A 14984-nucleotide genomic window follows, 5' to 3' on the forward strand; every position below is an offset into this window, starting at 1 on the left:
AGAGGGAGCAGCATGTGCAAAGGTCCTGAGGTGGGGCTGCTTGCAGTATGTTTGAGTAATTGGATGTTAAAATGGAACAATTTTGGTCTCAATTTTGGATGAGGCTCAAAGTCAATAGATTCCAACCTCACCTGTATGCCAAGGTGAGGTGTGAGACTGCTCCACCCCCAAACAGGATTTGCAAAAGAGGTGATGAGGATTATAGCTTTTAGTTTATCATGCTTAAAAGGGATTAAAAAGACAGAAGGGGCTGGAGATGAAGAAGGGATTTTGGGGGAGGGGGCTGATGGAATTCTGAGAGACCCTTCTACTAAGAGAGAAGGGGGGGCTGCTTGCCCTTCCCTCAAGCCCAGGGAGGGGGTTTGCAGCAAGACCACTTGGAGAGCTAGATATGCGTTCCCTGGGAGCTTGGGCAGTGGGGGCACAACAGTGACTCGAGACCTCATCACTGTGAGGGTTGCCAAAGGAGGAGTGCATGAGGGCAAAATGGTGAGGGATTCTGAACCTATGAGATCATCAGCAAACCAGTGGGCTCAGCTCTGAAATGGCCTCAGGACCCAGGGGTGGGGAGTCAGAGGTTTTAAAGGCCGCTGAGCGGGCCTTTCTCGGTGGGGAGCTCTCTGGGCGGGTCTGGATTCTGGGAAAGTCCGGAGGGGAGAGATCATAGTCTTAGCAAATGGAATGTGGTCTAAGTGAAAGGGAATGTCCATTGTGATGTGGCCTAAAGATCAGTTCCCCGGGGAGGGGTATCGATTCAATCATTTGAGCAAACGTGATAACTACAAAGCAGCTAGAGACGAACGACCAAGGTGGAGGACCCCATGAGGAGCCAAGGGACCTGCGGGTGGGGGGACTAAGCTAACACCAGGTCCTGTAGGCGGGGGGAGGGGCCTAATCCAATCTGACTGATGTCCTTATAAGAAGAGGAGATTAGGACACACAGAGACACCAGGGGCAGGCACAGAGGAAGGACCAGGTGAGGACAGGGAGAAAGCGCCACCTGCAAGCCACTGAGAGAGGCCTCAGAGGAAAGCCACCTGCTAACACCTTGATCTTGGACTTCCAGCCTCCAGAGCTGTGAGAGGATAAAGGGGTGTTGCCTGAGCCCCCAGGCTGTGGCGTTTGACTCAGACACTCTACCAAGTTCCAGGAAGGAAGACTAAGGGGCGTAGCGGGCCAGGGCAAGGGGCGAATGTTCCTAAACTCCACGCCTCTTTGCCCAGGTTGGATGCCACAGGCTAAGGCCCAGAACCGTGGGAGCGCCATCACCTGGAGACGAAAGCACACTCCTCAGCCAGGCACTCGGGGCCCCAGATTCACTCCCATCCCCCACCCACCTCCTGGGTCACTTCCCATTCTTTAAAAAAAATATATATATATATTTTTTATTGATTTCAGAGAGGAAGGGAGAGGGGGAGAGAGATAGAAACATCAGTGACGAGAGAGGATCATTGATCGGCTGCCTCCTGCACACCCCACACTGGGGATTGAGCCAGCAAACCGGGTATATGCCCTGACCGGGGATCAAACCATGACCTCCATGTTCATAGGTCAATGCCCAACCACTGAGCCATGCCGGCCAGGCTCACCTTCCATTCTTGATGGAACTGCCAGCCAGCCTTCTAACTCTGGGCTCTTCTCTGCACCTTGGCACAGGCCGTTTCTTCTGCCTTAATGCCTGGCCTTGTCTAACCCCTACCCTTCCTCCCAAAGTAGGCCCAACAGCACCTCCTCCAAGAAGCCTTCCCGGACCAGCAGCTGCCACAGGGCTCTGGGCTTCCCTAGTGTCATGCGCAGTTTCCTGGTGGTTTTCTCCCCTGAACTGTGAGGGTCTAGAGCTGAGGCCGCCTGTGTCGTGCCCTTCCGTGTCCCCAGGGTATGCAGAGCGCCTGGAACCTGGGTATGTGGAAGGCGGCATAGAAGGAAGGACTATGGGGAGGCCTGGAACCGTCCTCCCCAAAACGCACGCTCACAGGAGCTCATTGCAGACTGAGAGCTGGTGGGGACCTTGGAGACCAGCTGTTCCGACCGCCTCCTCTGCACCCGGGGAAGCTGAGGCCCAGGGAGGGGACGTGGCTGGCCAAGGTCACAGAGCTTAGAAGCCCCTGGGGCCCCAGACCCCCATCTCCCTGCCCAGGGCTCCCTGCACGGTGTCGTGCTCTCACCAGCCCCCTCTCGGTCCCCTTGACAAGTGGAGTTTAATTATTTACGACGGCGCTTTACAGCTGCGGGTGAACCACCGGAACATATTTTGTAAAAGTAATGAAGGCTCAGTAATGCGAGACCTCGCTGCCGCTCCCGTCACTAAATCTTGGCCCTGGAGTCGGCCAGACTGCGTAGGCATTTCCCCCTCTCCTCTCTTTCAGAGAATTACAGGGTTTGCAGATTAGGGGTGGTTGCGGCACAAGGCGTATCGCAGGCATTTTTTCTCATTTGGGGGGAAAGAACGGGGCTTCGTGGAACAGGTCTGACTCTCCTCCCGCGTGAAGATCACAGTGGCGTGTCAGCGACAGGAGCGCCACAGGAGACAGGCCGGATGCCGTCACAGGGCCCCTGCTGTGCCACTCGGCCTGGAGGGCAGAAGAGGCACGGTGACAGGGGCACTGAGGAGAGAGGCAGGCCCGGGAGTCAGCAACACGCGCCTCTGCTCCGCCTCTCTGGGCCTCAGTTTCCCCATCTGTCAATGAGAGAGCTGGAAGAGACGTTGCCTCTCCTATTCCCTTCCACGGCATTCTACCCTTTATTCTTTTCTTAATATATTTTTATTGATTTCAGAGAGGAAGGGAGAGGGAGAGAGAGAAATATCAATTATGAGAGAGAAGTGGGGATCCAGCCGGTAATCCGGGCATGTGCCTGACCAGGAATCGAAGCCTGACTTCCTGGTTCATAGATCGATGCTCAATCACTGAGCCAAACTGGCCGGGCTCCACCCTGTTTCTATAAATAGAAAAAGTGAGACAACATGTTTATTCCAAGAAGGCGCACATGCTTTGGGCTTCCCACAGCCCCATCAGGCAGGCTTAGCTCCAGTTTGCAGATGAGGGTCGCAGTGCTGGAGGGCGACAGTCAGGATTCGAACCCGGGCTCCCTGACCCCAGAGGGCACGCCTTTACCTCCTCTCTGCAAGCGTTGCACTGGTGTTTCCAACAGGCCGGCGCTGTGATGGGCACCGCTCATTATGTCTCCCCAGTAATGGCGGGGTGTGTCTCCCCATCCTCGCTGATGAATGAGAGCACCGAGACTCACGGTGAACCCAGATTTGGGACCTAATAAGATTGAGCTGGGCAGGGGATGGTGTTTGGAGCCAGACTGAAGAGGAAGGGAGAGAGATGGACCAGTAGAAGGCACGTGAGGTGGAGGAAGATGGTGGAGGCATTTAGACGGAGGTTGTGTTTGGAACATTCCAGCATTTTGGAGGAAGGGTGTGAGCCTTTAAAAATGGGATCTGAGATGGGAAGATTGACAGTGAGCCCCTCGTGGACAGGAGCCATTCATCTGTGAATCTCCACTGCCCCACACATAGTAGGTGCTCAATAAATGGAAGCAAGGGTTGTCAAATAAGGAAACCCGATTTGGACCTTGTTCTGCTACTGATCCGTGGGCGACCTTGAGTGTACTCTGTCACCTCTCTGGACTTCTTCGTCACCTCTCTAATCAGGCCCATCTGCCCACGGCAGGCAGTTCTACCAGGCAGCTCCCTAATACATAATCCTGCCGGTGAGAGGCTCTCAAACCTCCAAGAAAGCCAGTTCGATCAATGCGCTCACAAGGCCATGCCAATGCACTCACTCAATGCCAGAAACTTCTGCAGGCAGCTCATCTACATGCGCCCTGCCGGATGCCGGAGCCATACACTTCTGCTCGGTCCTCAGGAGAGAAGGGAGCGCTGGCTGGCCCTTCTCTGTAAATTACAGTGCTCCCGGGGAAGGAAGATTCAATCCTTCATTCATTCAACAAACACTGATGGAAGAGGCACTACACGCTGGCACCGTTCTAGGCACCGGGGACCCAGCAGGGAACAACCCCAAGTCTTCTCTTCATGGAGCTTCCATCCCAGTGGAGAGACAAGCTGATATTTTAAAAAGTGAAGCAGCGAGAGAGAAGAGAGGAGGTGTGGGCTGTTCATTTTTAACGTGGGGTGTGGGGTCAGGGAAGTCCTCTCTAGTAGGTGGCACTTGAGCAGAGTCAAAGAATCAAGGGAGTGAGCCAGCAGAGGTCTGGGGAAGGTGCTCCGGGCAGAGGGAGCAGCAAGGGCAAAGGCCTGGACGCAAGCACACCTGGTACCATGGGGGACCCCTGGGAGGCCATTGGGGCGGGAAGGCGGTGAGGGAGGGAGAGGAGAGGTCCGAGTGTGGCAGGAGCCCCGAGCAGGGCCTTATAGGACACACAGGGGGCTTCAGCTTTTACTCTGAGTGAGATGAGGGGCCTCTCTAAGCAATGTGTCATGTGACATCACCTTTAACGAGCCAGCACGGGCATTGAGAATAAACTGCATGGGAGGCAAAGCTGGAAGCCTGTGGGCAGGTGGGAGTTCCTTGCAGGAACCCAGGTGAGAGCTGACCGTCTGCAGTGGTAGCTGTACAGTGGGTGAGACGTGGCTATTGCTGGATATATTTTGAAGCCAGAGACAGGAGGAGGATTATTTATTGCCACTCTGGCTTATCCAAGGTGAATCTGACTTTCAAGGTCTTGGCCACCAGGTCAACAGTTTTGTTGAGAGGCATTCTTGGCTGACATTGACATTCTCTCCCTCTCTCTCTCTCTCTCTCTCTCTCTCTTATATTTTTATTGATTTCAGAAAAGAAGGGAGAGGGAGAAAGAAAGAAACATCAAACATGAGAGAGAATCATTGATCAGCTGCCTCCTGCATGCCCCCTTCTGGGGATCAAGCCCACAACGTCGGCATGTGCCCTTGACTGGAATCAAACCCGGGACCCTTCAGTCCATAGGCCGACACTCTATCCACTGAGCCAAACTGGCCAGGCCTCTCTATTTTCAACATGTATTTTTATTGATTTCAGAGAGGAAGGGAGAGGGAGAAAGAGACAGAAACATCAGTGATGAGAATCATTGATCTGCTGCCTCCTGCATGCCCCCTCTCCCCCGCTGGGGATCAAGCCTGAAACCTTGACCAGGAATCAAACCATGACCTGATTCATAGGTTGATGCTCAACCACTGAGCCACGCTGGCCAGGCACCATCCTCTCTTAGACTCTAATCCATTGGAAACTAGAAGAAGGGAATTTCTTTCCACATTGAGACCGTTAACCACCTCAGGGCAGGTGTGTGCCAGAGAAGAGAGGCCAGCTCTGCTGAGCCTGGTCCGAGATGTGCTGGGCAACTCTTGGGGCATCCAGCCTTCCCCAGGGGTCCATCGACACCTGGCATGATCCTCCTACACTACAGCAAACTCAGCCTCAGCGAGGCCAGTAGCCCCAGAGCAACTGTGGCTGTCGATGCCAACAATCCCCCCAACAGGCCAGCGGAAAAGATTAATAATAATTACCACAATCACAACAATAATAGCAGCCAACTTTCATCGGGCATCGATTAAGTGCCAGGAACTGTACTAAACATTCTGCATAACCCTCTACACACCGTGAGACAGGTACTAGCAATAGTCCCATTTTACAGATGAGGAGTTTGGAGCTCGAGATACTACATAATCATCCTGCGGCCACACAGCTAGAAAGAGACTGGAACTCGGGTCTCCATAACTGTTCCTTCAGCCCCTACAATTCCTTGCTGACCAGGTCCCATTCCCTGGACAGTCCCTCCCAGGCTCGTCATGCAGACCTACTGCCACCACCACCCCCCTTCTACTCTGAGGCAGGCCCAGCCCAGCCCTCCACACCCACCCCCTTAATCCACGTCCCCCACTGACTCCCCGCCGCAAAGCCACCACAGGACCCCCATTCTTACCTGGAGTGAGACCTCCTTAACTCCAGGTGGAGGGCCAGGAGTTTGGAAACAGGCACTATTTTTAGAGATGAAAGCCAAATTGCTTGTTTATTCCAAAGACAATAGACTAATACTTTTAGCAAGGCCCTCGGGGAACATTTTTAATGAATATGTAATGACTAAGGTGGTAGATAAAATCACGAGACCATAGGGGATTTCCCCCCAGCCTTGGAGGGCCTCCTGAAGGGCCAGGCCCTTTGCTAAGTGCACTCGCACAAAACCCTACAGTACTGACAGGCTGAAGGCTTCTCAGCACCATTTTGCTGGGGAAACTGAGGCTCAGAAAGGCTAAGTAAATGGCCTAGGGTTGCACAGCTAGTGTGTGTGGGGGGGGAGTAGCGATTGACACATAGATTCATTGCCTGCACTGCCCACTCTCCCAACGACAGTTACACTGGCCGGGTGAGGGAACACGCCCTGAATCCCACTCCCGTCAGCAGGCTAAACATCACACCTACAATTTTGCTCCACTTACTTTCAACGAACCCATTCTTTTCCTCATAAGTCACACAGCGTCCTGCCCTTGTCAGAATCATCAAAGGCCCAATTAACCCCAAATTCCGTGGAAAATTCCCTTCCCTGCAAAATTTCCCCAAACCCATGGCTTTTCAGGCCGGGAATATTACAAATCTGGTAGAAAACCAGCCCAGCAAGCAAGCATTTATTCTATGGCAGCCCTGTGGGGGGAAGGGGAGAAATCCACATGCCCAAAAAAAACCACCCACGGCAGCTCAATTCCAACTGCCAAGCCTTTATTAGTGGTGATAAAAGGCAGCAAAAAATGCACAGGGCTTTCTACTCTCAGGTGGGGGCACCTGTCCTCGGAATTAGTCATGTTTTGACTGGGAGAGTTATAGAATTTATAATGGAGGCCCTGGAGAAATTAAGCATGGATTACAGCCAACCCCCTCCCCCTGATGAATGTCTCCAGCGGGAACAGTGCACAGGGCTCCCTGGGACCCTCCAGAAACCTGGGTTGCTGGCCCAGAGATCTGGACGAAGATGATGAGCCCACAATACACGGGAGGTGGCTGGGCTGTCTCCCTACCTCCCTGGGGTCAAGTCCACTCCTCATCGAATCTGGGCAGCGGGACTCGGGTCTGTCCTCTGAGTCCCGGGCAGCACCGCACCCCCAGCAGGATTCAGGAACGCTTTTCTAATGAGCCTGTCTTCCCCCAAGGTCATCCTTACTAGGTCCAGCTTCGGCCTCTCTCTGGAACATCAGGAGAAGTGGCCTGAATGTGGGCAAGTCCTGTGAACTCCATCTTAATTAGAGTCAGATGCACCTCTCACACTCTGGTTTTAGGACCCTTTTAAAACACCAAAGACCCCTGAGAGTGCTCGTATAGCAAGAGGCTGAGACCTTAGTGGAAAAGTTCATCAAAAGAGCAGGATGAAAAGGAATCTTTGCAGGCAGCATGTGAAAGCGTTGGGGCTGTGCTTTGTGAGTCTCTGTGTGGTTGATTGCTCAAGTCTTTAATCCTGGCTTGTTGCAAAAGAGTGGCTCCGGGAGAATATTAACCCTTATTGAGCACCTACTATGTGGCAGACACGTTGCTAAGCAACTTTATAAACATGCTTCAGTGTAACAGAGCCTAGAAAAGGGCTCAGCACAGAGTAGGGGCCTAATAGTATTCATTGCATGGATAAGTGACTTTTTAAGCCCCATAGCAGCCATGGGAGGTCGGTACGATTAACACTTTGCAGATGAGGCCAGAGAACCAGAAAGGGGCGGTTCTTTGCCCCACGCAACACAGCATGCCAAGTGGGGAGCAGAGTCCAAGCCCCCGGGTGTCAGCCATGGCTCCTCCTTTCTGGGCAGGACGGGCTTCCTGGGACAGCTGGTCATGCTTGGGGCTGAAGGAAGTGAGAAGCCCGGGAGCTGTCCGGGGTTTGCAGTGCTGAAAGGAAGAGCACAGGCTCCCAGCCGGGCAGCACAGGACTTGCCCTCGCCACCAAGTCATTTCACTCTCTCACTTGGCCACCCCTCTCCCCAAGTCCCGCATTCCCAGCTTCCTCTCCTGCCACCACCCAGGCCAAGTGATCTAAAACTGACAGCTACCAGACAGCTGCTAGATGATAGAAAAGAAGATGTTTTTCTCTCAAACCCGCCACAACCCCCAGTATCACCAACACCAAATCTCCAGTCTAAGGCATCAGAGAGGCACAAGGTCCCGGGCAATGCAGAATGTTTAGCCTGGAGTCTAATGGAATGCATGTTTCCATGATTTATGTTATTGCTCTGGCCTGGTCCCTCTCTGGGCCGTTCTCCAAGCTACGCCCAGAGTTCCAATTCTTCAAGTGATGTCATGACTGTCCTTACAATTCCGAGAGGCCTCGCCATCACTTTCAGGATGAAGTCTTCACTTCTTGGCATGACACTCAATGTCCTTCCAGAACTGGCCATACTTACCTCCACCTTCATCTGTCCCCTCTCCCTACTGCCCTCACTCTCCAGCCACTCTAAATGCCCCATCTATTTAACACCCCCATACCGGGTTGTTAAAAGCAGCTGTGGGGCTGGTGGCAAGGACAAGCATTTCAAAGAACAGGAACAGCATGTGCGAAGTCCTGGTGCTCTGGCCTGGGTCATTCAGGGATCATTTCCTAAGGAAGACCCCTGGCTGACCACCTCTCCTGTAGCCAGTCACTCTCCATCCCTGTGCAAGCTCTGCATACAGAATGTGCTTCAGCCCCATCACTCAGACAAGGAAAGAAATTGCCCTGCAGTGCTTCGTCCTGGATAGTAAGCTAGCACTTTATGATGTTTTATTCATTTTGAACCACTAGTACCTATCTGCATGTGAGCAGGTAAAAATAAACAGCAGAGCCAGGTTTTTGCTAAGAACTTGTTCAACGGAGGCTGATGTATGCAGAAATAATAATAGTGAACCCTTAGGTATCTGGCACTTGCTAAGTGTTTTATATATGTTAGCTCACCAAAGCCATATGGTAATCATCAAACCCACCATGAGGTGGGCATCTTGTTAGGCCCATTTTACAGATGGGAAAACTGAGGCACAGGAGGTTAAGTTGCCTCCCCCAAGGCAGCACAGCAAGCATGCTTATCCAGACAATCTGCTTCAGTCCCAGCCCTTGTCCATTTCACCATCTGCCTCTCTAAGGAAAGGGGACCTAATGGTGGGAGAGGCAACGAAAGTCTCTAGAGCCAGGAGGCTTCTAGTGTTAATTAACGCTGACTTTGTTCTCTGCATCAGGAGAACCTAACACTTCTACCAGAGTTATCTCGGGGCACTTGGGCATCCAAAACCAACCCAAATCCAAAGACAAGGGTGCCAAGCCCCCACCTTGGCAACAGAAACTGGCAGGACTGGGAATGACCTAGCTAAGGGCCCTTCTGTTTGTCCCCCCCGTCAGCCCCACCCAACCCTCCATCCCCAGCTGCCAAGACCCTGCCTCCCACCCCCTGCACCTGGCTGACCCTGGCAGGCAGCCCCAGACCCCTCGTGGAGGAAAAGCTTCCCCCAGCTCTGAGCAGCTGCCAGGCCTGGCGTGCCAGAAGTCCCGCCTTAGGTTGATGGCCCCGCACAGCCCCATGGAGCTGCTATTTTTAATTTAATTGGAGAGTGGAAGGAGAGAGATGATACCCAGTGAGAGAGTTTTAAAAGCTTTCAGCGTAGGGAAGGAGGGAGAGAAAGCGAAGAAAAGTTCGTAATTATACACCAGGAAGCCAGATTTGATGCTTGGACTGAAAGGTTAAATGTTACATTCAGAATGAAATGAGAAAGAGAGTTCTGATGACAGTTGCCCAGAGCTAAATAAGGAAAAAAAATACCCCTTGCCCAGCTTCCTTGGCTCCCTTATACCCTTCTGTGCTTCCCCGCTTCTGCTGCTTAAGACTCGGGAGTACACAAATAAACCGCTTGAGCACAAAGATTACGGCTCTGTATATCAACACCTGCTTGCCACCCAAAAGCAGCTTTCACTAGAGTGCAGAAAAATCACGTGTTTCGTCTCTCAGGCCAACAGACCCAACAGGGTCCAGGACACTGGGGAGGGGGTCTAGCACTGTAGGTGACAATATGGACTTAAATATGGATGGAGCTAGGTTCAAATCTCTCCTCTACCACGGGACAGGTGTGGTGGGTCAGCTCAGCCAACATCCATGTGCCTCCTGTTGCTTTCTTTTTAAAAAATAAATTCTTACCCAAGGATATACTTACTGATTTTCTGGGGACCACTTCCGGCTCAGGTTTGGGGATAAATCTGTGGCCAAGAGAATCTAGTCCGCATGTCAAAGACAAGGTGAGCTGGTCTCTGGCTTCCAAATTCCTCCCCCTGTCCCTGCAACATCAGGGTTCCTTGGGCCTCAGTCCTCCACCCACGTTACTCTATCCCAGTCCCCAACATTGGATCCAAGTGCCCCTTGTAGAAGCAACCGGACAACACAGTAGTTGAGGCCCAGACTGGATCTGAACCCCACTTTCACCACTTACCAGAAAAAATATTTGTTAAACAAATAGTACTTTGTGGCTCCTTTCTCTGTATTAGTCAGAGTAAGCAAGACAGCTGCTGTAACAAGCAATCCCCTCATCTCAGTGGCTGAACACAGTACTCTTCCTCATCTCCCAGTGCAGTGTAGATTGGGGAAGGGGTGTGGTCCCACCCAGTCATGCAGGCTCCTTCCATCTGCAGCTCTACTGTCCCCTCCCTGACTGGGTCCTCTGAATCCCATAAGCTGAGAGGGCTATTTTAAGGGTCAGGCATACTTAAACTGGCCAGCACTTATGGTATGGTCACATGGCCCTACCTAACTGCCAGGGACCTGGGAAGTATAAGTACATAGTAGGCCGAGGAAGGGGGCTGGGGACAGGCCCTGACAGTCCCCAGTGGTCTCCATCTTAGTCTACCCCCATCAAAAGTAGGCATCCCTCCAACCCCCAGAGCACAAGACTGTGACAGGTGATTTATCTCACTCTTCATCCTCAAAAATATGGTAATCTCCTTGAAACCAGAAACTTCATGCATCTCTTTCACCTCCAAGTCCCCAGTGCCTGGCGTAGTACCTGCACACAGTAGATCCTCAGCTGTTTGTCAGCTATTACAGTCCTGGGAGCTCAGCTTTAGCAGAACATTGGAATCTCTGGACCTGGCTGGTGTGGCTCAGTGGTCGAGCATCAACCTATGAACCAGGAGGTCACAGTTCGATCCCCGGTCAGGGCACATGCCCTGGTTGCGGGCTCGGTCCCCAGTGTGGGATGTGCAAGAGGCAGCTGATCGATGATTCTCTCTCATCATTGATGCTTCTATCTCTCTCCCTCTCCCTTCCTCTCTGAAATGAAAATATATTTAAAATAATAATAATAATATTGGAGCATCTGGGATGAATGGAGAGAAAGAACATGGCAGAGGAAGAACAAGAGGCTCCAGGCTCCTGCCCATTCTGCTCAGGAGTAACCACTGTCCACAGGCCCCGAGCTCCCCAACAGCTGCCCTGGCCCCACCCTGGTTCTCATAGACTCATACCCCTAGGTCTCCCTACGGAACTGCCCACATGACACCCATTCATCACAGAAGCTACGACTGGTTCCAAACAAGTGGTTTATTTGCATTTATAAAACAAGACCCAGGGCACTCACTCCTCCTGGCCCGAGTGTGGAGGGTTAGAAACTTCAACTCTCCCCAGCCTCACCCTCCCGCCCCCCCCCCACCAAACTGCAAAATACTTCTCTCTCGCCCCAGTTAAAACCTACTCAACTAGAAGAATGGACAACCCAGGGAGACGCCAGTGAACAATAAGTGGCTATCATGGAGATGGCAGCTGGCCGCTCCCATCCTAGTAACAGCCCACCCCTGGAGAAACTGCCCCTGGGGGGCTTCGCACGATGACACCCTGTCCTCCCATGGGTTGGATCCCATTTTTGAAACAAGATAAAACCCCAGAACTTTAAAACATCCCCCATGAGCTCAGGATTCCAATGCCAGCTAACCCTAACCCGGCCCAGTCCCTTTCACTGAAATTAATCCACCAGTGCCCATCTGATGAAAGCCGGGTCACCCCCACCACCACCACCACACCCCCCCCCCCCCCCGGGCAAGCCAACAGGCCAGAGCTCCTATTTCTCATCGTACTCCTTCCTGGTCATCCACTCAGACTTGTAAGTAGACAGATGAGCCACAACAGACGCTCCCAGCCAGACGCTAAAGTTTCTCTTGCTGTGACTCCACACGGAGGCATCCGTGCAGGAGGGATAATGTGGGGCCAACTCCAGGAACAGGCGCCGGGTGAAGCCCGGGTAGAGGGTGTTCCCCCCACAGGCGATCACGTGCGACATGAGCTGGGGCTGCAGGGCGGCGTCGCAGGCGTGGATGGAATCCAGCACCGCCTGGGAGATGCTGGGCCGCTCCTGGTCGAACACCTGCGGGCTGAAGAACATCTCGGGGGCCAGCCGCTGCATGGGGGTCAGCTCCACGGAGGTGCCGTCCGGGAGCAGGTAGGTGTTACTATCATCGTAGCCACTGGGCAGGTTCTGGCGGTAGTCCAGCGCCTCCACCAGGTTCTGCGGCACGTAGCATTTGGTCATCTTAATGGCGTCAACTGTTTGCAGCTGAAACAGCTTGTTCACCTTGTTGTCTTCCTTGAAGAGGCTCTTGACGAGATAGTCGGAGAGATCCTGGCCCCCGAACTCCAGCATCTTCCCGGTGGGCCATATGGGGCGGCCCAAGTGGAAAGGCTGGATTCGGGTCAGGCCGCAGCCGGAATCGACCACCATGCCCGTCAGGAAGCCCGTGGCGTACAGGGACATCTCCATCTGGTCGGCCAGGAGGAGGGCCGGGACATCCAGTAACTCAAACATAATCTGCAAGGGGGGAGGAGACAAGACACACGCCATCTTTTCCTTGAACGAAGGGCTCGGACCCACTTCTGTTTTATGCAGCACCGGGCTACGCCCAGCTCTCAAAAATGAAGTCGGCACACAGACGTCTGTCCTCCAGCGGCTGGCAGCTGCCCCCCAGAACACCGGGCCCAGGGACCCTGGAGCCCCCGCTGTGGTAACGTGACTCCCCCACTGAAAACTCAGGGGCTTCCCGTCCACCGAGAGCAGGGGTTGGCAAGCGTCTTCTGTAAACGGCCAGAGGGGTTGCCGGATGTAGCCAATAAAAATGTAGGCTGCCCAGTCCAATTTGAATTTCAGATAAACAACAAAGAATGATTCAGTATAAGCATGTCGTGTGCAATATTTGGGGCATACTTTGTTACACTGAAGCATCCTTCATTGTTTATCTGAGATTCCCATCTAACTAGGTAGCGTGTATTTTATCTAGCAAACCTACCGTCGTAAATATTTTATGGGATCCACAGTCTCTGATGCAACTACTCAACTCTGCTGCTGTAATAAAAGCAGCCATAGATGATATGTAAATGAGTGGGCATGGGCATGTGCCGGTAAAACTTTATTTATCAAAACAGATGCTGGGCCAGATTTGGCCCGCCAGCGGTAGTTTGTCAGCCCTGGATTTAAAGTAGAACGCAAGCGCTTCCCGTAGCCTACCAAGCCTGCCAGCGCCGGCCCCTGCCAACCTCACCTTTCTGTCTCCATCTTGCCACTCTCCCACCCCCGCCCCACTCGCCTCACTAGTTGAAACCTCCTCCTCAGAGAAGCCCTCCCTGATCACTCTCTTCAAAGGGGGTCCCCCGATCCTCACCAGTCCGCTCTCACCACACTTTATTTTGCTTCTAGAACCCATCACTCTCTGGAATTCTTTTTGGCAAACGCCTTCATGGTCAAGTCCTCCCCCAGAAGGTAAGCTCCTGGAGGGCCAGAATCTCATCTGTGAACATGACCGAATGTCCAGTGTCTCCCAGTCATGCCCCTTCTAGAGCATTTTTCCTGTCCTGTCTTTCCCTCTGTGGGAAGAGCTTCCCACAAGTCCCTGAGGCCTAAGCCCACGTGAGGTCTCCGAAAACACTCATGGGGCAAATGATTAAGAAAGAAGAGCCGCAACTGGTTTGGCTCAATGGATAGAGCATCGGCCTGCGGACTGAAAGGTCCCAGGTTCGATTCCGGTCAAGGGCATGTACCTTGGTTGTGGGCACATCCCCAGTGGGAGGTGTGCAGGAGGCAGCTGATCGATGTCTCTCTCTTATCGAAGTTTCTAAATCTCTATCCCTCTCCCTTCCTCTCTGTAAAAAATCAATAAAATATATTGAAAGAAAGAAAGAAAGAGCCCCTGATGGCCAATCCTGTCCAAACACGAAGTGCTGCGGCCTTACCTCCAGGGTCTTCTTTCGCTCCATAGGGTCCTTCAGGGGGGACTCTGTGACCAATACGGGGGTGTCCTCGTGTTTCAGCCTGTGCTTCTGCAGGACAAAGGACCAGATCTGCTCCACGCCCTCCCAGTTGAGGATGCGGCCCCGCTGGATGGGGTAGCTAAAGGTGTCAGGGTGGAGAAGGTCGATGCCCAGGCCCAAGAGCCGCCGGGCGGAGCTGGGGCCGGGGTTCTCCCTGCACGGCCTGTAGTTCACGATGCTCGGTAAGACCAACTGCGGCTCGTTCCAGCCGGAGAAGCCCGACTTCATGTAGCCAGACCCGTGGTCGATGACGATGGTTTGCTCGGTCATGGCCGAGGAAGGGCTGGGAGGGCTCTTCTGAAGGGTGTTTGGCAAAGGCAGGCCACCTGCGGAGGGAAAGGGCGGGGGTTCCCTGTGAGCCCATTCTGGCCACCGTGGGCCCCTTCCCACTCTCCACCCAGCGTCAAGCCTCAGGCTCCCCGAAGCCTGTCCGTTCCCGCGTCCAAGCCTTTGTGCCAGCTGCCGCCTGCGCTTGGAAGGTTCTTCCCCAAACTCCCATCATCCGACAAGGCCCCCCGGGCCGTCTGAGAACACGGGGCAGTGACACCAGGCGGGCACTGGGCTCCACGGGAGCGGAGGTGGGGCCCTATGACTCTCTGCAGAGTCGGCAACAAGTGTGTCACCCAGGGAGTGCTTGGTGGTGGTTGGCTGCCTGGTCTGAGGACACACAGAACACTAACCAGCAGCCTGAGGGGCCACTGCCCTCCGC

General features: G+C 53.4%; 1 protein-coding gene across 1 annotated transcript; it reads right to left on the reverse strand.

The window, feature by feature from the left end:
• Positions 1 to 2429: 2429 nt before the first annotated feature.
• ACTL8 (actin like 8) lies at positions 2430 to 14552 on the reverse strand. Its single transcript, XM_059686249.1, has 4 exons — positions 14198 to 14552; positions 12055 to 12782; positions 6860 to 6932; positions 2430 to 2570 (listed from the first exon to the last, which is right to left on the reverse strand). Exons 1-4 carry the CDS (start codon positions 14543 to 14545, stop codon positions 2430 to 2432), a joined length of 1290 nt encoding a protein of 429 aa, XP_059542232.1. The 5' UTR covers positions 14546 to 14552.
• Between the last annotated feature and the right edge of the window lie 432 nt (positions 14553 to 14984).

This window comes from Myotis daubentonii, chromosome 3, assembly GCF_963259705.1.
Source record: "Myotis daubentonii chromosome 3, mMyoDau2.1, whole genome shotgun sequence".
Taxonomy (NCBI): domain Eukaryota; kingdom Metazoa; phylum Chordata; class Mammalia; order Chiroptera; family Vespertilionidae; genus Myotis; species Myotis daubentonii.